This window comes from Eurosta solidaginis, chromosome 2 (genome assembly GCF_040869045.1).
Source record: "Eurosta solidaginis isolate ZX-2024a chromosome 2, ASM4086904v1, whole genome shotgun sequence".
NCBI classification, from domain to species: domain Eukaryota; kingdom Metazoa; phylum Arthropoda; class Insecta; order Diptera; family Tephritidae; genus Eurosta; species Eurosta solidaginis.
In genome coordinates this window covers 40,943,384-40,967,444 of record NC_090320.1, presented here as the reverse complement: position 1 = coordinate 40,967,444, position 24,061 = coordinate 40,943,384, and the positions used below count along the sequence as shown (strand labels likewise).

At 35.2% G+C, this 24,061-nt stretch overlaps 1 protein-coding gene across 2 annotated transcripts; it reads left to right on the top strand.

Moving 5' to 3' along the window:
* Nucleotides 1-19,716: 19,716 nt before the first annotated feature.
* Nucleotides 19,717-23,845, top strand: LOC137242080 (3,4-dihydroxyphenylacetaldehyde synthase 2-like). Of its 2 annotated transcripts, none has more exons than XM_067769449.1 (4): nucleotides 19,717-19,811; nucleotides 21,952-22,081; nucleotides 22,139-22,373; nucleotides 22,438-23,845. In XM_067769449.1, exons 2-4 carry the CDS (start codon nucleotides 22,002-22,004, stop codon nucleotides 23,716-23,718), a joined length of 1,596 nt encoding a protein of 531 aa, XP_067625550.1. In that variant the 5' UTR covers nucleotides 19,717-19,811; nucleotides 21,952-22,001; the 3' UTR covers nucleotides 23,719-23,845. The 2 variants fall into 2 exon arrangements, with proteins under 2 accessions (XP_067625550.1, XP_067625551.1); XM_067769450.1 differs by having other exon boundaries at nucleotides 19,720-19,811; nucleotides 21,955-22,081.
* The last annotated feature ends 216 nt before the right edge of the window (nucleotides 23,846-24,061 follow it).

The window sequence follows — 24,061 nt, the reverse complement described above, 5'->3', positions numbered from 1 at the left end:
CGGTATTCGGCCAATTCACTATTCGTGGCATCTCTACAAAATACATACCACCCTCTGGGACTGGCAATAATATATGAAGAAGAATGAGAAAAACTTGAGAGAAGAGAGAAGGGGACTGAGAAAGAGATAGAATGAGACGAAGATGGAGATAGATGAAGCGGAAAATACGGAGGGAGAAGTGAATACAAAAATTAGGAAAAAGTGTAGAAGGGCGAGGGCAGAGTTAGACGGAAAAAGCTTATTAAAATCTATGCAGATAGACCAAATTTAAGGCAGAACAATGTCTGCGGGTCTGCTAGTGGCTTATACAAAAAACATAAGTTGAATGAACGATTGAGCTTGCAAGTTGGATTACCAAGTTGGAAAGTAACTTACGACTGCATGGCTGGTTTGACTGCAAAGTGCTTATAAATGCATTTGTGCTAGACCGAATATCCGAGCAGTGTAGAGATTGTTATACAGTTCTCAAATATGCAATAAATTTTCAGCTTTGCGTCATGCAACGCTATTCATTTTTCGACTAGCACAATTCAAGTAGCTCATTTATTACACGTCTGCTCGTTAGCTTTCAGCCAGCTGCAGTATCAGACCAACAGTGGGCCGTAGGGTGATGACGTGTTACAACTGATGGCAATTGTCTAACTAAAATATGTATAGTATAGATTGCACATCATTTATAATATGGCTTCCTTGTTTCAGAATCGTTGAATAGATGTGCTATTCATAACTATTGAAAATAAATTTAATGTGCACTTGTAAAGAAAAGATTGTAATCGTTTATTGGTTAATAACATTGAAGTACCGGCTGTGCAATTTGCGTATACTTAACAATGGGTACTTTAGGAAAAACTTCAAAGAGGGTGGTTAAGAGCAACTTACATGATTGGTAATGCCATTCTATGCAATTTACATACTAATATGTAGATAATCATAAAAAGTTTTACACATGTGAAATTTCGCTACAAATGAAGCAAGCAGAAATGTGATGAGACAATTCAATACAGTTGAGTACTGAACAAAGTTAGTAGCACAATGAAACCTATGAATGTATGTAAGGTATAATTAATGGAGATAATTGGTGCAATAATCATCAAATATATTTTACAACTCAAAGCTCATCTAGTCAAAGTGCAGTAAATCGAAAAAAAAACCATTAAGGACGGGACTGTCTTCGGCTGTGCCGAAGATTTCATACCTTTCATGAATGGGACTGAACAATAATTTTATCCCACTCGTAATATCCAATTAATCGGCTGTATAAGATGTAATATATATATAACAGATGTACATACCTAAGCGATTTTTAAGATAAATATAAAATAAAAATAGGTAGGTACAGGCCAAGCTAATAAAAGCGTGTTAAAAATTGTTTGACAGCTGACTGAAATAGTAAAATACGCACTCTACTTTTAAAGTAAAAAGGGATTAAAAATACATTTAAAGATTAAATTTAATACTGTTGGATTAGTATCCACACTGTCTCTAGTTTTAAAGACAAAAATTATATCCACACCAAGGTTCACCATCTCATGGAGCCTTCCTTTAGAGGAATGCTACCAGAACTCCATCTGGTACACCAACTATTTTATGGGCGAGTATTTAATTCTAAGTAAGTACCAAAACCACCAGCTACATCTATCTCAAAAATGTTTCAATATATGAAAGTTTGGCAAGTATTGTGTTTTGTGGTGACATGTCAACTTTCCATAGATTCACAGCTCTTTATAATCTGATTCATTTTTTGTAAAGTCCACTAAATCTATTTACATTTTTTGAAAAATACTCTTTTGTTAAAACTTTTGAATCATTAGTAAAGTCAAAGTTATAAATATGTCCTCCAACTACCTTCATCAGGTTATGTTAAAATATCCAAGAAATCTACATACATAGACGCTCATTGAGTGTTCCAGTTAAGTATTTTTCGGGAACTGAACCCGCTACTGATAAATTCTAAGAAATGCCATTTCGGATGCAACTGCATACATTGATAGCTTCTTGTTTAGGTTTCGAGGTACTTAGAAACCCCGGGATTTTACTTTCAGAAAGTGGCTCCTCCTCCAGAAATTCCGGGTTTCTTTCATGTATGCAATTTTTCAAATTCCAAAAATATTGAATTTATTTAAAAAAAAGTCCGACTTTAATGCTAGAGTGGTAGAATCTCCAAATTAAGAACAAAACGTTTGTCGTAGAAGTCTGACTGTTGTTTGCAGTTTAAAGAAGATCTTTACCTAAAAGAATTAAAAAAAAAGACTAGGCGCTATATACCTCCGATGAGATTCAGGCCTAGCTACGTATCCAATTTACGCCGTGCTAGTTCTCAATTTTTCCACAAATTGACGGAGCGGGATGATGAATTTTCGTTGAGACGCTTTTATTGTTGAAAATACACTGGAAAGTGTTTGCCAAATCACAGTTGAAGGGCGGCCCCGCATAGAAACGTTTGTTCTTATTATTTGCATAACGACCACCATGCTAGATCGAGCGGTTTTCTTATCCGCTAGCGTTTGAACACAAATTGTTACAAATTTACTTTCGAATGTAGTTGTGCTATGAAAACTGCGAAAAATCTTCATACACGCCGTTTGTCAGATGCAAAAGCCCATCAATTTTTGGAACAACTGTCTCTCGAATTTTCCAAAACGCGTATATCTATATTCTCCACCGAACAGGGATTTAACTTCAGCTCAAAGTTGCAGTAGTTGGCAAGAGTGATTCCAGTCTCCAAATTCCAATCTTCACTACCGCTCTAACTCCACCGCAAAAATGTTTAAAGTATCAAGTGTGCAGAAAAGTATGCAACGTTTACATACAAGGAATAACAGCCTAACTCAAATACTTTAACATAGAACTGAGGCGGTTATTACTTATGATTCTAAATGTTGTATACTTCTCGACACACTTGAAACTGTTTTGAATTTTTTGGCGATGGAATTTAAGCGTTAGCTATTGTGAGAATTTGGGGGAGGTTCCAGTTCTCGCTGAAATTCTGCGCTCTGATAACTATGGTTCTTAGCCAGAAGATGTCCAGAGAATCCATATCAATATATTTTGCTAAATTTATAGTCTGCCCGCAAAAGATTAATGCATTTGTTTAAAATTTGTTGGTTACTAAAGATTTTGATTTTGCTCTTCCCGCGCCTTGCACCCAAAACTTTTGGAGCAAGTACGCTACCATCCCACCCGTCCTCGGTGGTCGCCTAAAAGGATGCCGTAATTAATTTGAAATTATTCGTAAACTGCACCAAAAATACTATTTTATAGGATCTGTGACATTTATAGCACAATAAATTGGGTGAGAAAACCCACAGCGCAATGGACTCTCGCAATATTTGTGAAGTTCGTTTCCTCAGCTGCCAGTACCGGATACGCCGCGAAGCTTGTAACACTTATGTAAAGATTTCTGCGAGTTTTTGTTCTACATATTTTGCACATTAATTTATGTATTTTTATTGTGAAAAGTGTGTGGGAAAGTAAATTAAGTGAAATTATTATAAAATATGTAAAAAATGCATGAGTGTGTAGGTATGAAAGTGAAAAGACCGCGATAATTCAGCGAGTACGCGCTATTGAAAGAAATTTGACAAGTGATGAAAAAATATATGCAAGCGTGCGGGTATGTTCATATGTATGTAGATGCTGTAGAATGTAATGGGCGCTTTCAGCGAACAAAATTTTTGTTTATACGTTGTAAACGTGCTTTCGCCGGTTGAGTGATAGAACATTTGTTTTATGAACGAGCGAGTTGAGCCAACTGCCAAATGAAATAATTGTTCTCAAATTTTAAGAAAACGCACTTCTAAAACAATTTTTCACTCTTCACTATAATATTAAAAGGAAAAAAATGTATTCATAACCAACACTTTGAAGTATCTAAGAACTGCTAGACAGCCGAATAAACACGTTGAGCGAACGTTGCGAAACAAATTTGACGTTAAGTCCCAACTGTTGAGTGGATAATAATAACTAAGCGGTGTGTTCAGAAAATTATCACTCAATGATTGATCAACACTTGTGTTCGCTGAAAACTTCCATTTTAAAGTATGTTAATATATTGTTACGTATTCAGGTTTAAGTTGTAGTATGTTACTTTTTAGGATTTTTTTGGTTGTTACTCCTTTGTACATTATTCGGATAGATTTACATGAAATATAAAAGTGTGAACAAAGAAAAATAATAAAACTATTAAAATAAAATAAACTTAAATTAAATTAAATAAAAACGTTGAATAACGTAAGATCAGGCTAAACCAAAAAAAAATTTAATTAAACGAAAAATAAAATAAAATAAAATAAAATAAACAAAATAAAATATAAAATTACGATACCATAAAAAATGAAATGATATAAATGAAATAAAACAAAATTAAATTAAAATAAATGAAATTAAATTAAAATCAATTAAATTAAATCAAACTAAATTGAATTATAATATATAAAATCAACCTAAATTAAATTATTATTAATTAAATTAAATTAACCAAAATTGAATTGAATTTAATTAAATTAAATCAAACTAAATTTAATTATAATAAATTTGATTAAACTAAATTAAGTTAAATTAAATTATTGCTAATTAAATTAAATTAAACTGCATTTAATTGAATTGAATCAAACTAAATTAAATTATAATGAATTAAACCAAACTAAACTAAGTTAAATTAAATTATTATTAATTAAATTAATCTAAACTAAATAGAATTGAATTAAATAAAATTAAATCAAATTAAATTAAATTAAATCAAATTAAATTAAATTAAATGAAATTGAGTTAAATCAAATTAATGTACTTATTTAATTAAAGATAAAACTAACCAACTAAATTAAAATCAAACGGAACTAAGTTAAATTTAATTATTTTAATTTAATTAAATTAAACTAAATAGAGTTAAGTTAAATTAAATTAGATTAAATCAAATTGAAATAAATTAAATTAAGTCAACAAACTAAATTAGATTACCATTTTCATTCGGTACCCACAAGGTTTTGCTTTATCATCGGTTTATTATTGATAGCGAATTATTATCGTCGATTTCGCGAATTGTTATCAGTTTGTTATCGTTTTGTTATCAGCTTGTCTTTGTCTTTTTGTTGGCTTCTTAACGGCTTGTTATCGAAGGGTCATACATGTGTCTGATAACACTACGATCAATAAATCGATAATATTTCTATGATAAATTGATAAATTGTTGATGGTGAAATCGATAACAATCTCATAAACCGCCGATAACATCAATAACTTTCCCGTAATTAATCGATAACTTTTTAATAAGAAACCCATAACTTTCCAACGACACTCGCATAAGAAAAACTGGTAAAATCCGATAACAGTATGACAACATATTGATAAATTTTCGTTGATAAATCGATCTTCTAAATACCAAACGAATACCTTATCCATTTAATTTTATTAAATAAATTTTTTTTTAAATAATTTTATTTAAATTCATTCTATTTTTACATAATTTAGTAATAAGAAGAAAGAAGCGTTCACTTCTGAGCGTAAGTTTATCTTTAAAATTAGCTCATGCTTTTGCATATTGACAGTTGGTCGCTGCTAAAATGACCAGCGAAACAGTTTGTTCAACAGAAAAAACAGTTGGATTGAGTATCTGTAATTTTTACAGCATATTGTTAATTTCATACAGTTTTTCTTTTGTTTGTTTTACACGTTTGCTCTCTTGACAAAAAACTCCGTTGAATTAATCAAAAATTTCACTGAATAACTGTTATCTCAAGAACAACGATCTTGCTGACGTAAACCCAAATTTATTCAAAATTGATTGTATACTTTCATAGTTAATAATAAAGAGCAAAATAGTTTTAAAACCCAGTACGGGTAAAACTTTCTGGTTTTAAATTTAAACTTTTCATCCAAATTATATTTTTAAAATATCTGCATCATTATACTAACATCAAAAACAAGATATCTTAGAAATTGCTTTAAACTATTTAGTGTTTTTAAAAGTAGTATAAAAAGCTAGAAATTATTAGTGCTTCATTCGTTGGCAAGACTTCCCGTATTAGCAATATTCAGCTAATATCAGTGATGTAGATTCAGTGGTTACGAATATATTAATTTGTGTTTGTATGGGAGATGCCACACCCTTCGTTGCAATAAGGACCAATTTTCATTACAAAATTTAAATTAACTATATTGGCAGCTATGCCAATATTCAATACTATTAATAAGCCGGAGTAGGAGATTTGCTGTATGTGAGGTGCCACACTCCTTTTTAAACTCAGTTGAGCAGAGCTCACAGAGTATATTAACTTTGATTGCATAACGGTTGGTTGTACAGGTATAAAGGAATCGAGATAGATATAGACTTCCATATATCAAAATCATCAGTATCGAAAAAAAATTCGATTGAGCCATGTCCGTCCGTCCGTCCGTCCGTCCGTTAACACGATAACTTGAGTAAATTTTGAGGTATCTTGATGAAATTTGGTATGTAGGTTCCTGGGCACTCATCTCAGATCGCTATTTAAAATAAACGATATCGGACAATGACCACGCCCACTTTTTGGATATCGAAAATTTCGAAAAATCGAAAAAGTGCGATAATTCATTACCAAATACGGATTAAGCGATGAAACTTGGTAGGTGGGTTGAACTTATGACGCAGAATAGAAAACCAGTACAATTTTGGACAATGGGCGTGGCACCGTCCACTTTTAAATAAAGGTAATTTCAAAATTTTGCAAGCTGTAATTTGGCAGTCCTTGAAGATATCATGATGAAATTTGGCAGGAACGTTACTCCTATTACTATATGTACGCTTAATAAAAATTAGCAAAATCGGAGAAGGACCACGCCCACTTTAAAATAAAAAAAATTTGTTTAACGTAAAATTTTAACAAACAATTTAATATCTTTACAGTATATAAGTAAATTATGTCAGCATTCAACTCCAGTAATGATATGGTGCAACAAAATACAAAAATAAAAGAAAATTTCAAAGTGGGCGTGGCTCCGCCCTTTTTCATTTAATTTGTCTAGTCTACTTTTAATGCCATAAGTCGAACAAAAATTTACCAATCCTTTTGAAATTTGGTAGGGGCATAGATTTTATGACGTTAACTGTTTTTTGTGAAAATGGGCAAAAATCGACATATCTTTACTGAACTTAGTTAACGTACTTATCTGAACGCACTTTATCTTGGTATAAAAAATGAACGAAATCCGACTATGACCACGCCCACTTTTTCGATATCGAAAATTACGAAAAATGAAAAAAATGCCATAATTCTATACCAAATACGAAAAAAGGGATGAAACAAGGTAATTGTATTGGTTTATTGACGCGAAATATAACTTTAGAAAAAACTTTGTAAAATGGTTGTGACACCTACCATATTAAGTAGAAGAAAATGAAAAAGTTCTGCAGGGCGAAATAAAAAACCCTTGAAATCTTGGCAGGTATTACATATATAAATAAATTAGCGGTATCTAACAGATGATGTTCTGGGTCACCCTGGTCCACATTTTGGTCGATATCTGGAAAACGCCTTCACATATACAACTACCACAACTCCCTTTTAAAACTCTCATTAATACCTTTAATTTGATACCAATATCGTACAAACACATTCTAGAGTCACCCCTGGTCCACCTTTATGGCGATATCTCGAAAAGGCGTCCACCTACAGAACTAAGCCCCACGCCCTTTTAAAATACTCATTAACACCTTTCATTTGATACCAATATCGTACAAACGTATTCTAGAGTCACCCCTGGTCCAACTTTAATGCGATATCTCGAAATATGCCAGTAAATGTTTCTTTCTTTTCAGTTTCTCTTAGAAAATATAATAATTGAAATTCAATTATTATAAGCCGGTGTTAAGCTCATGAATTCTTAAATATAAGTATAAACTGAACACACCATTAAACAAACATACTTAAATTATTTTATTTATGTAAACACTTCGCTAAAACAACGGATTTCTAAATACAGTTACAAAAAATTGTTACTCACTATTGTTGTTTTGGCCCAAAAATTAGACCACTAAGAGGAATGTTATGGATTGTAATTTAGAATATATGAATCCGGCTCGATCGGATTAGCACCTTCTTGTTCTAGGCCTACTCCTATTATATCCCCTGACATATTTTAGTAAATAATAACTTGGCAACATTAGTAATACATCATGAATTAACTGTCTAGAGCTTATGGGAGATCTTCTGATCAAGTTTGTATGATATATTAGAAGGTCATATGTTTTACTTCCGACTCTCAATGTCAAATCAACAGAGCAGATGGAAAGAACAATGGATTTTTAGAGATCGAAACACATTTAAAGGTATTACGATCACCTCCAAGTGTGACTGTAAAACTTTTCATCAAACCCGAAACCCATTTAAGTGCGCAAAGTTCCTACAGTTCAACTATATAATGGATAACACCCCTCCCACTTATGTCAGGTTTTTCGATAAAAGCTTCAACTGCAGTTGAAGTTGAGGTCAGTTTACTTTAGACGCATTATTGAATTTTACTACTCATCGCAGTTTAAGTTTTTAATCTTATTCGATGCCTAAATTAATATAAGCTCACACTGGTCCTGTGTATCCCTTTTGTATTGGCATTAGGTTGCACTGATATGCTGAAAAAACTGTCTGTAATGGCTTTCGTAGCAAGGCATTTGTTTTTCTACTCCTACTTTTCCAAAGCGGGTAAACATTTTACCCTCTTCTGACCGATGAAAATATATCTCTACAGTTTTAGATAGCGTGCATCTTCTATCTCTTTTACTTACTTCACCTGGTGATTCCACCATGATCGATGACAAACATATAACTTGACGAGTATAATTCGCTGTCAATAATAAGCCTATCCTATAATAAAACCATAACTTGTCTGTATCGGTTGTTGGCCGGCAAGAAACTGTTAACTTTAACCCCTATCACGTATTTTTTAGCTAAAAATGTCATCTCTAAGGACATCCCCTACTCTATACTACTAATGGCTTATACAAAAAACATAAGTTGACTGAACGATTGAGCTTGCAAGTCATATTACCAAGTTGGAAAGTAACTTACGACTGCATGGCTGGTTTGACTGCAAATTGCTTATAAATGCATTTGTGCTAGACCGAATATCCGAGCAGTGTAGAGATTGTTATACAGTTCTCAAAGGTGCAATAAATTTTCAGCTTTGCGTCGTACAACGCTATTCATTTTTCGACTAGCACAATTCAAGTAGCTCATTTATTACTCGTCTGCTCATTAGCTTTCAGCCAGCTGCAGCATCAGACCAACAGTGGGCCATAGGGTGATGACGTGTTACAACCGATGGCAATTGTCTAACTAAAATATGTATATTAAATTTGCTTTGTCTTTGCATATGCTAAGTAGATTACACATCATTTATATTATCGCTCCCTTGTTTCAGAATCGTTGAATAGATGTGCTATTCATAACTATTGGAAATAAATTTAATGTGCACTTGTAAAGAAGAGTTTGTAATCGTTTATTGGTTAATAACATTGAAGTACTGGCTGTGCAATTTGCGTATACTTAACAATTGGTACTTTAGGAAAAACTTCAAAGAGGGTGGTTAAGAGCAACTTACATGATTGGAAATGCCATTCTATGCAATTTACATACTAATATATAGGTAATCATAAAAAGTTTTAAAAATGTGAAAATTCGCTACAAATGAGGCAAGTAGAAATGTGATGAGTAGGGTTGCCAGATTTTTATTTCGGGTTCCCGGAATAAACCTCAAATTTGAGCCAAATTCACGGGATTTTTAAAAATTTCCCGATACATTTGAAAAATAAGAAACACCTATATATTTTTGTATGGGTTGCTCATTTCGGCGAAATAATTTTTAGATGGAATTAAAATTTTTAAACTCATTTATTTATAACAAATATTTTTATGAAACAGGCTAACAATTAATATGTTTACTGTGTTTAATGCGAATTCAATATTCAATGGATTCATTTTGTAAACTTTATTTTAAGACACAACACTTGCCTTGCAAAATGGATATTTAGGTGTGCGAATTGTCAAACATTGACAATTTTAAGAACCACAGTAGGGATGAACTTTTCTTCTTTTCAGAGTTGCATGCAATATGCTAATGTCCTGAATACAATCGAAGCCGCAAATATGGCCATGTTTCGTAGCAGATTATAATTTATTAATTTTAATATTGTGAAAATGCCGGGACATAACATTTCCCGGCGGGGTACTTTAAAATTTGTGAAAAATATGGGATGTTCCGGCCAATACGGGACATTTGGCAACGCTAGTGATGAGACAATTCAATACGGTTGAGTACTTAATAAAGTTAGTAGCACGATGAAACCTATGAATGTATTTAAGGCATAATTAATGGATATAATTAGTGCGATAATCATCAAATATATTTTACAACTCAAAGCTCATCTAGTCAAAGTGCAGTAAATCGAAAAAACCCCTAAGGACGGGACTGTCTTCGGCTGTGCCGAAGACTTCATACCTTTCATGAATGGGACTGAACAATAATCTTATCCCATTCGTAATATCCAAATAATCGGATGTATAAGATAAGAAATATATAGTGAACAGATGTACATACCTAAGCGATTTTTAAGATAAATATAAAATAAACAAGTAAGAACGGGACTGTCTTCGGCTGTGCCGAAGACTTCATACCTTTCATGAATGGGGCTGAACAATAATCTTATCCCGTTCGTAATCTCCGAATAATCGGACGTATAAGATAAGAAATATATAGTGAACAGATCTGCATACCTTAACGATTTTTATGATAAATATAAAATAAAAAACAGGTAGGTACTTTGTGTGAGGATGCAAAGTTTCTGGTTTTTTGTGGTCTGGGTGTAAAAACTATGACTGCGAATCACGTATTTCAACAATATATGACGTAAACGTAACTATTTGATGAAATTTGATGAATTTTGAAGCTTCTAGCCGTAAAAAGGGGGCAAAAATTGAGTTTATATGGGGTATATAATATATATACCATCGATCTCTATGATTTTTTCAGACAACAATATATGCTATACACGTAAGCATTTGGTGAAATTTGAAGCTTCTAGCTGTTAAAATGGGGAAGAAATTGCGCAAAGTTTCTTATCTGAACAATCGGTTGTATGGGATATATACTATATATACCACCGGTATCTATGATTTTCTCAGACAACAATATATGCTATACACGTAAGCATTTAGTGAAATTTGAACATATCTAAACAATTTTTAAGATAAATATAAAATAAAAAATAGGTAGGTAATCTGTGTGAGGATGCAAAGCTTCATGTTTTTTGTGGTCTGCATGTAAAAACTATTGCGGCAGTTACCCACCGACGTGTGCCGTACGTAAGGACGTTTGTCGTACGAAGCACGTTTGACCGAACTCTCAAGCCCGTAGGAATCAATGTGTGCGTCTGTGTACATGTACATAACATATTTGTGTGTGTATTGTTTACATTGACCATTTTGCATGTATGCTTATGGAAACATCAACTTTTTCCGTTTTAATTTTTGATATTGTAAAAGGCCGGAATACATATTAAATAAGTATAAATAGATTAAATATTTATAATCAGCACTTTTACATAATTATTTCGAATTATTTCCACAATTTTTCAAACTTTAATTAGGCGTTTTTGCATAAAATTGCAAACGGTCAAAAATTAGCGCACAAAAGTTTACTAGGCAACTCTGTCTAGTGAGAGAGCGATCAGCTGACACGTTCTTACGGAAAAAATCAAAATTGTTTTGATTTCTACGTTCCGGGCTACGTACGTACGGGCGTTGCACGTCGGTGAGTTTTCGTTTACATTGCACACTCATAAGATAGGTCGTGTCAGCTGACACGTTTTTTCTACGTACGTTCGTGGGTAACTGCCGCATATGACTACGAATCACGTATTTCAAAAATATATGACGTAAACGTAACTATTTGATGAATTTTGAAGCTTCTAGCCGTAAAAAAGGGGCAAAAATGAGAGTTTATATGAAGTATATAATATATATACCACCGATCTCTATGATTTTTTCAGACAACAATATATGCTATATACGTAAGCATTTTGTGAAATTTGAAGCTTCTAGCAGTTAAAACGGGGCAGAAATTGCGCAAAGTTTCTTATCTGAACAATCGGTTGTATGAGATATATACTATATATACAACCGATCTCTTTGATTTTTTCAGACAACAATATATGCTATATACTTAAGCATTTGGTGAAATTTGAAGCTTCTAGCTGTTAAAATGGGGTAGAAATTGCGAAAAGTTTCTTATCTGAACAATCGGTTGTATGAGATATATACTATATATACAACCGATCTCTATGATTTTTTCAGACATCAATATATGCTATATACGTAAGCAATTGGTGAAATTTGAAGCTTATAGCTGTTAAAATGGGGTAGAAATTGCGAAAAGTTTCTTATCTGAACAATCTGTTGTATGAGATATATACTATATATACAACCGATCTCTATGATTTTTTCAGACAACAATATATGCTATATACGTAAGTATTCGGTGAAATTTGAAGCTTCTAGCTGTTAAAATGGGGCTAAAATTTGCGAAAATATATATATATATATACTATATATATATTCTATATATACCACCATATATATACTATATATACCCCCGATCTTTATGATTTTTTCAGACAACAATATATGCTATATACCTAAGCATTCGTTGAAATTTGAAGCCTCTAGCTCTTAAAATGGGACAGTAATTACGAAAAGTTCCTTATCTGAACAATCGGTTGTGGGGGATATATGCTATATATACGACCGATGTTATAAGTTTTTTCAGACAACAATATGTGCAATAAACGAAAGCATATGGTGAAGTTTGAAGCTTCAATCTGATAAATTGAGGAAAATATGACAAAAATTCTTTTTTTCTGAAAAATCGGTTGTATGGGGGATATATGCTATAGTGGTCCGATCCGAGCGGCTCCGACAAATCTCTAATTGGAAAACTAAATATACCCGCTCACCAAATTTTCTCAACACATCTCAAAAATTGAGTTTGCATACAAACAGACAGACGGAGATGGCTAAATCAACCCAGCTCTTCCACCTGATCATTTCGGATAATTATTGGTGGGTCTATCTATTTTCCTTTAAGGACTTCCAATTTTGAGATTCGTGACAAACTTAATACAGCATTTCATTTTCATGAAAGGTATAAAAATCTTACTATAAAACCTTTTTTTATTTTAAAAATCTCAAAATTAGCCATAAACATTTTATCTCTATGACAATAGCCATTACTTCATAGGTGTTGACAGTTATATAGGTATACATTTAGCTGCACGTATGGTATGACAGCATTAGCACGTGCCAACAAGATTACTGTCTTTGTATGATTGACTTTTGACATATCATTTCAATTAATTTGAGGTTGGTTATTTTTGTTATTTGGTTATTTTGCCAAGAGCTAAATGTAAGCCGCAAGTTTAAGTTGGCTGATCAATGCAGTGTATTCCAAGCGGAAGTTGCTGCGATTAATGATGCAGTGGAAAAAATGCTATTCAGTGTTACTACGGTTAGGGAATTCAACAATTACTCTGATAGCTAAGAGCTATCAAGGCCTTGAGTTCAACTACAGTGAGATCGAGGGTGGTATGGGAGTTCCTGACCTCGCTTGCGATTGCATCGAATTATTTCATAATTAAGATTATCTGGGTCCCAGGCCATAGTGATATCACGGGCAATTGTCAAGCGGATCTCTTAGCCCGCATCGGTAGAACTGAACCGGATGAAGATGGCTGCAGGGATTTTAGGATTCCGCTAGCCACCTGTGGTTTGCTCCTCCATAGCTGGGCCTGGAGTCACCTCAGCAAACGTTGGACGGACATCACCTCTTGCAGGGTGGCAAGATCTCTCTGGCCGAAAGTGGATGGCAGAAGGTCTGCCGAAGTACTTGGGTTCACTAAGGCTCACCTATCAATGGTCATTGGCGTTTTGACAAGGCACTGTACCATCGGTATCCATGCGGTACGTCTCAATATATATGGAAACTCCATCCTGCTACAGCTGTAAGTAGGATGATGAGGTGGAATCATCAAATCACGTTATGCTTGATTGCCCAGCTTTTGCCAGAACAAGGCAAAATACTTCAGTCGCGACTCACTTGGATCTCCTGTGGATTTATCCAAGGTTGAGATCGGTGTCATTCGGAACTTTATCGTTGGTACCCAACGATTCTCTAGGTAGCTATATCTACGTCAACGTTATTTTATTTTATTGTATATGGTATCACAACAGACCTTCATGTTGTCCAAATGAGTTTCCCCTATCACGGTAGCTACCACCAAACCTAACCTGTTTGAAAATTGCACTTGTTAAGTTATACTCTTCATACAAATTGGGGGAAACTCCAGAATTATTTGAACGACTATTATTTCAAGATTATGAGGACAATAGAGAAAGAAGCGCCAGGTATATATCGGCACTATCGGGACATATCTTAACCCGATAGAATTTTATACGAAGCGCTGCAATGATTTCTGCGAATAAATCCGAAGAAAATTAAATGAATAGTATTAGAGTACCCCGCAGACTTTGTTCTGCCCGGAAATTGGTCTACATTTGCCTACATTTAAAAATTTAACCTCGCTTCCCCTCTTCACTATAAATCCTATTCTCTTCTACTCTATCTTCCATTTTTATTATAATTCTTCTCCATTCCTTATTCCATGTCTGTTTGTCTGCCTCCCACTCACCAATCCCACCCCACTCCCAATACCGGTCCTACTCCCATATCCACTCCTACTTCCGCTAAACTTCACATTACCATTCCCACATCCAGTCCTAGTGCCACTCCCACTACAACTCCCTCTCCCACCACCATACCCTCTCCTTCTCTAACCTCAATTCCATATATATGGAATCTCTATACCAAATATCGAATAACTGCATCACCTGGTCGACCTATTTCAATATCTTTGTTTGTATAAACCTTTATGAAAGCATATGAAACTAACACAATTTTCAAAATGGCCTCCATTTCTATAAACAAGATATAGATAGATAATTTATGCGATGTTATCACTATATCAGTAAACAGACACATTTGTCTTATTGTAGCTTCTGCAAAACAAAATTTACTTCTGGTCTATCCCTCCTTCTCTACACATTTGATCCCTGAAGGGGATGGAACTTTACCGTATCATATATTCTTGGACCATTGCATAGAATTGTTGATTTTTTGTAGATTTATTCCCAGGAATTAATTAACCGGTTTTATTACATACTAGCAGACCCGGCAGACGTTGTTCTGTCCTAAATTTGGTCTATCTGCATACATTTTAATAAGCTTTTTCCGTCTAACTCTGCCCTCGCCCCCTACACTTTTTCCTAATCTTTGTATTCACTCCTCCCTCCGTATTTTTCGCTTCATCTATCTCCAACTTCATCTCATTCTAGCTCTTCCTCAGTCTCCTTCTCTATTTTCTCTTCTCTCAAGTTTTTCTCATTCTTCTTCATATCTTATTGCCAGTCCCAGAGGGTGGTATGTATCTTGTTCCAGTCTCATTCCGGGTCTCGGTCCCAGTCCTACTCCGAGTCTCAGTTTCAGTCCCAGTCTTAATCTCAGTCCGTCTCTGGTCTACTTCCCGGAAAACAGCATCGTAAATACTAATAACTCATCAACAGCTTTCATTTGTTATCCATATTCTATAAACACATTCCAGGGGTACCCGGGTCCACCATTTGGCCTATATCTCGAGACCCTGTGCGTCGATCCTGAATTTTCTTTGCTATAAACCTCATGGAAACCGATACCTCCCCAACGAATGCAAAACCGTGAAAATCGGTTCGTGCGTTCTGGAGTTATAGCGTCAGGAAGGAAACCCCGACTTATTTTTATATTATAGATGACTGTTCGTCTTTCGATTCAATGACATTTTCAAACTTTTCTTTATTTTGTTTTACATTGTTCTACTTTAATTTTTCTCCACCTCAAACAATATAAAGAAGTAAGTAAAAATTCCTCAATTAAAATAAGTAACTGGCAGCATGTGCCCAAAAAGAATCCAGGAATCCGAAGTGATCCTGAAGTTATCCTGCAACAGTCCTAAAATTGTTCCCAAAATAGTCCCAAAGTGTACGAGAAACGATGCTGAAACTGGCACCAAATTATCCAAAAATAGTTTGGAAATGATGATGAGGTTTTCCCGAAATGATACCTAAGATAATCCTAAAGTGATCCTGAAGTTGCTCTGAAATAGTTTCGAAATAGTTCTGAAGTGATCCTGTAACTCTCTCGAAATAGCTTCGAAATAGTCTTGTAATGATCCCTGAGTGACAACTAAATGATATCTAAAATAATCGGGAAGCGACCTTGAAATTTTATCTAATTGGTTTTCGAAATGATTCTGAAATCACCCCGAAATTTTCACGAAACGGTGCCAAAGTAGTCCAAGAATATACCATACAGTTCAATCTGTCAATCCTCTACACATGGACAAAAGTGGCACTTCACTATGAAAATAGTTTGAGCCAGAACTTAGGGGAAATACTTTTAGCGTTTGTCAGGAATGCACTGAGAAATATGTCAACAGATTTTCTGTATACCTTAGACCCTCAGATTGTTATAAAAATCAAAAAGTAAGCCAATTTTCTCATATAGTTTAGTTTGGGAGAATTCGAGAACTACGACGCGGAGAACCTTCTTATTATATAAAGAGCTAATTTTTTCAGTGGCCTATTTTGGCATCTTAACATAAATGTTGTGCTTTAATCCGTAAAAAAAAAATTCCTTAGCACCCTAATGTACATACATACATATGCAAGTTTACACTTTCACTAAAATCTATATGACACATTGATCGGCAAACAGGTTCATACGGCAATGAAATTTTAGCAAAGAAATTAAAATAAAAGAAGACATTGGTTTATTGAATTTTTACATTATTTTCATTGTTTTCTTATTATGTTGAAATAAGAGATAAAAAGATATACATACTTGCTTGGACCAACGTAAACAAAAGAGGGAAGAGATGGACGACAAGAGCGAATATTTGACCAACTTCGTTATCAGCATAAGAAAAATTGATGTAGTTAACTTACATAATATGTTACCCAACAAAAAATAGTGAAAGAAGTTAAAAAGGGATATGACTGCAATGCTTTTTAGCTGATGAAATCTAACAGCAAAAGAAGATTCCGTAGGAAGAATGTTATATGCGGTCAATATTCGCTATAGCGTACAGAAGGGAAATTCATATGGCTGAGTAGACAAAGGCATCTGCCTTTACACTAGTGAAAAAAAGACTACCTAAAGCGTCCACTACTCATACTTAGCATAGACTTGACTTGACTTGAGAACTGTCACTTATAGTTCTGTTAAATGAACATTGCATGTTACTGATTACTCAAAACTTAGCAACACTTAACTTGACTTAGAAGTCTGTTGAATTTTGATTTTCTATGTAAGTTCAAAGTGACGTTTATATTTTGAGATGTCATTTGGTTGTTTCCATTTCATTTTGACATTTTGTCATACAAATTGACATTTATTTTTATGTTATTTGTTAATTTTTACACTCACAAATTAATTTTAGTACTCCAAATTAACTTTGTTTAAAAACCACCACATTTTGTAGCAAATATTTCACAATAAAATGACAGCTGATTATGATGCCAGCTTGTATGCGCTAAGTGGAGTATAATCGTGGCTAAGTTGCCAAGTTTACGCCAAGACAAGTCAAGTCAGTATCAGTAATGGGCCCTTAAGATACAAATCGCGCAGTTATAAGCATGCATCACCGTTTGAGTTTACCAAAAACATTGACGATGACAGTCATGAGCATGAGGAATTTTTCCATAGACTTGTACAGCAGCGAACACGAAAATAGCAGTGGCGCTTTTTATCAAATTTCGCCAATTAATTTTTTTTAAATTATTTATTTTTGATAGAACTTCTATAAATTTTGTAATTAAAATTTTTAAAACAAATCTCAAAAACTTTTTAGAAAAAATTCGAAAACTCTTATTATATTTACAAAAATTTCTAACTTTTCTTTTAGATTTTATATAATTTTGTTGAGTATGCTGATAATCATTTCAAATTTACTTCCATATAAAAACTAAAACTATGTATAGTATACACTTTGTATGGAAAAAACTTTTAAACATCCCTTGGGAAGAAAATTGGCCAAATACAAAGAGCACTTTGAAATACCTATAACTTGTACTTTGTTAGACTAAAATTCATTAGGCTAAAAAACCACACACTTAAACAAAATTCAGTAAACTCGAACTCTAGATTATTTTTGATTGAAAAAAAAATAAAGAACAACTAAATTGAGAAAATTTGAAAGTTTCAAAGTTTGGCTTGCAAGACAAAAAGAAAATCTATATTAGCTGATTCTGTCAGGATAGTTCAATTATGCTTCTTGAAATCGTCATTCATCATTAATTGGCACTTTACCGCCTAAGCGATTTTGGCAGTTTTATAACAAGTCACGCCAGCTAACACTATTTCGCGATAACTGACGTTAATTGTGAGTAACAAGGGTGAAGTCTTCCTCCACATGCCTCTCCCAACTCAGTAGAGGTCTCCCCCTTCCTCGGCTTTCAAACTGCGGTGTCGACTTAAATACTTTTTTGGCCGGAGCATCTTCGTCCATTCGCATAACATGACTTAGGCTGCGAAGCCTTTGGATTTTTATTCGCTGCAATATCGTCATATCTGCGCAAAGCTCACCATTGTACCTCCTTCGAAACTCGCCGCCGGCATCACGGACATAACCATCAATCTTCCGGAGAACTTTTCTCTCGAACACTGCAAAAGCCATCTTCTCTCAACACCGTCCATGATTACGAGCTATACATCAGGATAGGTATGACGAGCGGTTTGTAGTCTACAAGTTGTAGAGCATGATTTTTGGTCGTCCAGTACTTACTTTACTTTTCAATTGCCTGCTTAGTCAAAAGTAGCACTTGTTTGCAAGATTTATTCTTCGTTTGATTTCTAAGCTGGCATTGTTTTTGTTGTTGATGTTGGTTCCCAAATTAACCCTTCACAGTCTCGAATGCTTCTAGAAGTACTGTTTAAAAAAAAACGTTTCTGCGCATAAGTTATCCTACAATGCGCAAATTTTATGTTGGGTAGTTGCACACCTCTGATTGCTCTCAGCGACTTCTTCAGCATCAAGTTTGTTGCATAACAGCTAGCCATTCTCTTAGGTAAGCAAAAAGGGAGAACAGTGGCAGCTAAATACATGGGGAGCGAAGCGCTAATAAAAAGTTTATTGAAACACCAATAAAAGTACATTGTATTGAAAAAAAAATGGAAAAAACACATTTAAAATCGCTAACATTTAGTAGGTACTATTTTGTATACTTTGCGATGTGTTTGTGAAAGGAACATCATAACATTTGCATTTTATGATTACAAATTAAAGCTAAATACCACCACTTATTTGATATCGCAAAACGTGCATCCGTTTAGCTTCAATTTCAAGTGTAATTATTTCTTCACTCTCAATTAAAAATTAAAAATAGTTGCATATTTCATATCACATAACGTGGATCTAGCATTAATTTCAAGCTAATGCATTATCAATACAACTACAAACATTCATATTTTATAATCATACATAAATTAAATTCGTTCTGTTAATAAATTTATTCGCCACCACTGTAGGTGAAACTCGAATTGCTCTTACAACTTGCAACCGAAAGTATAAAAGACTGTCACCCCAAATTGCGGCGCACAGTTTCAATTTCTCGTAAGTGCTATTCTCAACTGTTTCTCATCCAAAAACTGCGCTTAGATTTAAAAACTTATATCAAGTTTTCAATTTTGTATTGTAAAAGGTAACGTAAATTGGTTTGAAGAAAGATCTTGGTAAAAAAAAAAGTGGTCTTAGTTTCGAATTAAATGGTCGTGTGAACCTTTGCTTTGAAAAGCTCTTACAAGGAGAAGCTTCTAAGCCAATCTAGCGGTATGCCAAGAAAGCAAACCCTTTCATCAGAATAGGGGTTCAAAGTGTTCTAAAATAAGTCTGTTTAAAGGGATCGGATATGTGATTTGTGTCTTACTCAAAGTGCAGTGGGCGAATATCCAGATCAGCGTGATCCCAGAGTAAGGTGGATCTTTCAACTCGTATTGTGTACAAAGGTACATTGTGATATCACGTAGAGTAATGGTGACTTTAACTGCGTGTTGCATTATTAAAATTCTGGAAATGAATCTTGCATTCCTGCCCTGCAATCCAGATGTAGCCCTGACAGCATTCTGGGAACCATTCATGGAAATTTGCTTGATTACAATATTAACCATTTCTGGCAAAAAGTTATCTATTAAAATCACAGGGGTGCCACCGTGCGTTTACTATAAACACAAAGTCCAAAGCGGGACTGTCTTCACGTATGTCTCTAAGATTAATGCCAATGTGAGCAGTGATGTCGACAGACTCTCCGCACCGTTAAGTAAAAAGGTTTCTGAGGAATTTCACAACGTCTAAAACGAAATTGGGTGGTATGAATCCCGCCGCCGTTGTGTACCAGCTAAGAGAGCTGCTAATTTGAGACGCATTTCATGGTTGTGTGTATACGCACGACTACATAGCAAATAAGGTCACATAAATAAGTTGAGTAATATAGCTCTCCCAACTTGATCCCACACCAATGAGACGGGAGTTCATTTGCTTATCAATCTGTACGTCCTCTCCCAGCCAATGACCCCTGAGATTGGGATAAAAAGTGTTGAACACTTCCTTTGTAGATCCGCCTTCTTAGCGGAGCTGGCTCTCCTGAAGTCGAGCACTATCTCCTTAGTATTAGGCGGAAAAGGCCTCTGATTTGGCAAAAAGGGTCCAGTACTCTATGAATCGGCGAAAGACATCACCATCCGCTTGTGGAAAATCAAAAGGAGACAGGAGTTGCTTATAACCAATCAAACAGCAAAGGCGTTGAAAGCACATTGGGCTGCGAAATTTCTAAGATAATGTGGAAATCTTACGATATTAGACTCATAAAGTTGTTCGTATCTCTAAAGAGAGATGAGGCTTACAAATTAAGCCTCGGCAGCAACAGCAAATGTGGGAAGATTAATACTGCAGGAAGAAACGTTTTAGCATATTCTGTGTTTGCTTAGTGCGCTCGCGAGGTTAAGGCTTCCGCTAAAAGGGGCGATAGAGCTGTCGGATCTCGAGGTAACAATTTAGCTAGGTTCAAGAAAAAATCTACAATTTTCTAAGAGGACGAAGTATTTTTATAACATAAGCCCTAGCGCTTAATTGGGGTTTTCCGTTTGGTCGTCAAACAAAGTCTGGTAGCGCTATGAATGCATTTAGTATATGTATATATCTAACTCCAGAGATCCGATAAAGCCAAGACCGAAGTTATTTCTCCTTGCCCTGGCAAAATGTGGATTGCATGATTGCTTAGCGTAAGGTGGCTAAATGATTTCAGCTCGATAAATCTTCTGTGTAGCTACATTTCGAATACCTCCAGTGTGCTCAGTTCGCCGCAAAGGAATTGCTTTCAACAATGCCTTGCCAAAACTCCAGTCAGTGCTGAAAAGGCTGCCTAGTGAATCCAATAAGTTTGGCTAAGCGTATGTGATGCAAGTCTGATCAGCAGAATCTCATTCATTATCCTAAAAGAAATAAAGACTGCCGGAAAAAGTTTCTCGAAGTTGACGAGAGTTGGTAAAAAGGTTAAGATTACCTTGCACCGTAAATGACATAACATTTCCTGGTTTCAGAAGGCTCCAACTTTTGACCCATTAAATGCTTAAGAAAAGATAATAGGAAGCAAGAGACACTGTTTGGATAAAATAATTTGGAGGCTTTGGAGTTTTGAAGTACTCCGATGGAAAGAGTAAGAGCCGTGTTTACATGTTTGAATAAGCACGTGTATCCCCTCAGCATTAAACACGAAGCAAAGTACTCGTAGGCACAAAGGTTTCAAAACAGACTTTGATATACATACATAAATTTTTTCTTCCAAGAAGTAACATGTTTATATGCAAACGCACGTAAGACAAAACGGTTCTTGAAAATGGATGCAGAAACATTCAGAGAGTTCGGCAAAGCTGCCGTGGACTTTATAGCAGATTATATGGAGAACATACGTGATTGGTAAAAATAGAAAAATTGCATATATTTAAACTAAAAATTATAACCCCTGCTATGCAGCGATGTTTTGCCATCAGTGTCACCAGGGTATTTGATAGACCTCTTACCCAATGAGCTACCAGAAAAACCACAACAATGGAAAGATGTTTTGGAAGATGTAAATAAATTTATCAAACCCGGTCTAACACATTGGCAGTCACCAAACTTCCACGCATTTTACCCAACGGGCTGCTCATATCCCTCAATTGTGGGTGAAATGTTATCCACGGGATTTAGTGTGATCGGTTTTAACTGGGTGAGTTAAAGAAGGAATAAAGCGCTTTTATATTGTATTTTCATTATTCTACTTCACTTTTCAGCTTGCCAGTCCCGCCTGCACCGAACTGGAGGTAGTCGTCATGGATTGGTTAGCCAAATTTTTCAAGTTACCTGCACATTTTCTGCACTCTACCAAAGGACCTGGTGGCGGTGTCATACAAGGCTCTGCTAGTGAAGCTGTACTCGTCGCTGTTATGGCTGCACGCGAACAAGCCGTGCGACGTATCAAAGCCGAACAGCCCAAACTTAGCGAAGGTGAAATACGCGCACGTCTCATTGCTTACTCCAGCGATCAAAGCAATAGTTGTATTGAGAAGGCCGGTGTACTAGCAACACTCCCAATACGTTTACTGCCAGCAGATAAGAATCAAGTTTTGAGCGGCGCACAGTTGGCAAAGGCAGTAAAAGAAGATCTAGCAAAAGGACTCATACCCACAATTTGTATAGCAACAATGGGTGCGACGGCCACTTGTGCACACGACGACATTGAAACGTTAGCGGATGTATGTGAGAAGCACCAAATCTGGCTGCATGTCGATGCCGCATACGCAGGCGCACTTCTAGCGCTTGATGAGTATGCGCATCTAAGACGCGGGCTCGATCGTGTGGATTCACTCAACTATAATTTACACAAATCTTTGTTGATAAACTTTGATTGTACAGCAATGTGGTTGCGTGATGCCAATGAAATTGTGCAGAGTTTCAATGTGGATCGCATTTATTTGCAAAACAAATACGAAGGGCAGTCGGATATACCGGAGTTTCGACATTGGCAAATACCATTGGGGCGTCGCTTTCGTGCGCTCAAAGTTTGGGTTACCTTTAGAATTTATGGCGCGGAAGGTTTACGTAGTCATGTGCGTAATCAAATACGCTTAGCGGAACGCTTTGAGCAGCACGTGCTAGGGGATCATCGTTTCGAGCTGGTGGCTAAGCGCGGCATGGGTTTGGTTTGTTTTCGGGTGAGGGGTGAAAACAAATTGACAGTAGATTTGTTGCAACGTATCACAGAGCGTAAGAAAATCTTTATGGTGCAAGCAAATTTTGGTGGCAAGAGTTTTATACGTTTTGCTGTGTGTGGTATGCAACCGAAGGAGGCAGATGTGGACTTTGCATGGCAAGAAATTACGACTCAGCTGAATAAGCTGAAGAGTGAACTCGCCACAGATGAAGAGGATGAGCTAAGCACTAGGAACAAAGCAAAGTTAAGAAAAGTAGTTATATGCGCAGATAAACACATCAAAGATGATTCAGATGCCATTAGTCAGCAATTGATATCAGGTCTACATAAAAGTTTTGGCGTGGAGCAGAAAGCGAAATGAATATCGGACAGTTTTTGATTGATTTTACTTTATGTATCTGTATATAAGAAATAATTAAAATTTTAATAAATTTAAGGGTATAATTTTATAATTTTTATACACTAAAATAAAAATTAGATTGCCTCGATTGGAATTTGTATAAAATCTTTTCCAATTTATGTGAAACCGTTTCCGAGTTAGTAGCGAACACGCAATAAGGAATAGACTTATGAGGATAGGCCCTAGGTGGGCGCCCTACTTTCCTCTCGATATCCATATATTCAAATCTCATTTAATAATTTGCATGTTATTGACGACGTATACACCACTTATTGATTTGTTATCGAAGTGTTAAAAACGTTGT

Excerpts from the sequence above, each read along its gene's own strand:
- LOC137242080 (XM_067769449.1), top strand. The coding sequence starts at position 22,002 with ATGGATGCAGAAACATTCAGAGAGTTCGGCAAAGCTGCCGTGGACTTT. Across the intron at positions 22,082-22,138 it reads ATGGAGAACATACGTGATTG|CGATGTTTTGCCATCAGTGT; the intron begins GTAAAAATAGAA and ends CCTGCTATGCAG. Across the intron at positions 22,374-22,437 it reads GTGTGATCGGTTTTAACTGG|CTTGCCAGTCCCGCCTGCAC; the intron begins GTGAGTTAAAGA and ends TTCACTTTTCAG.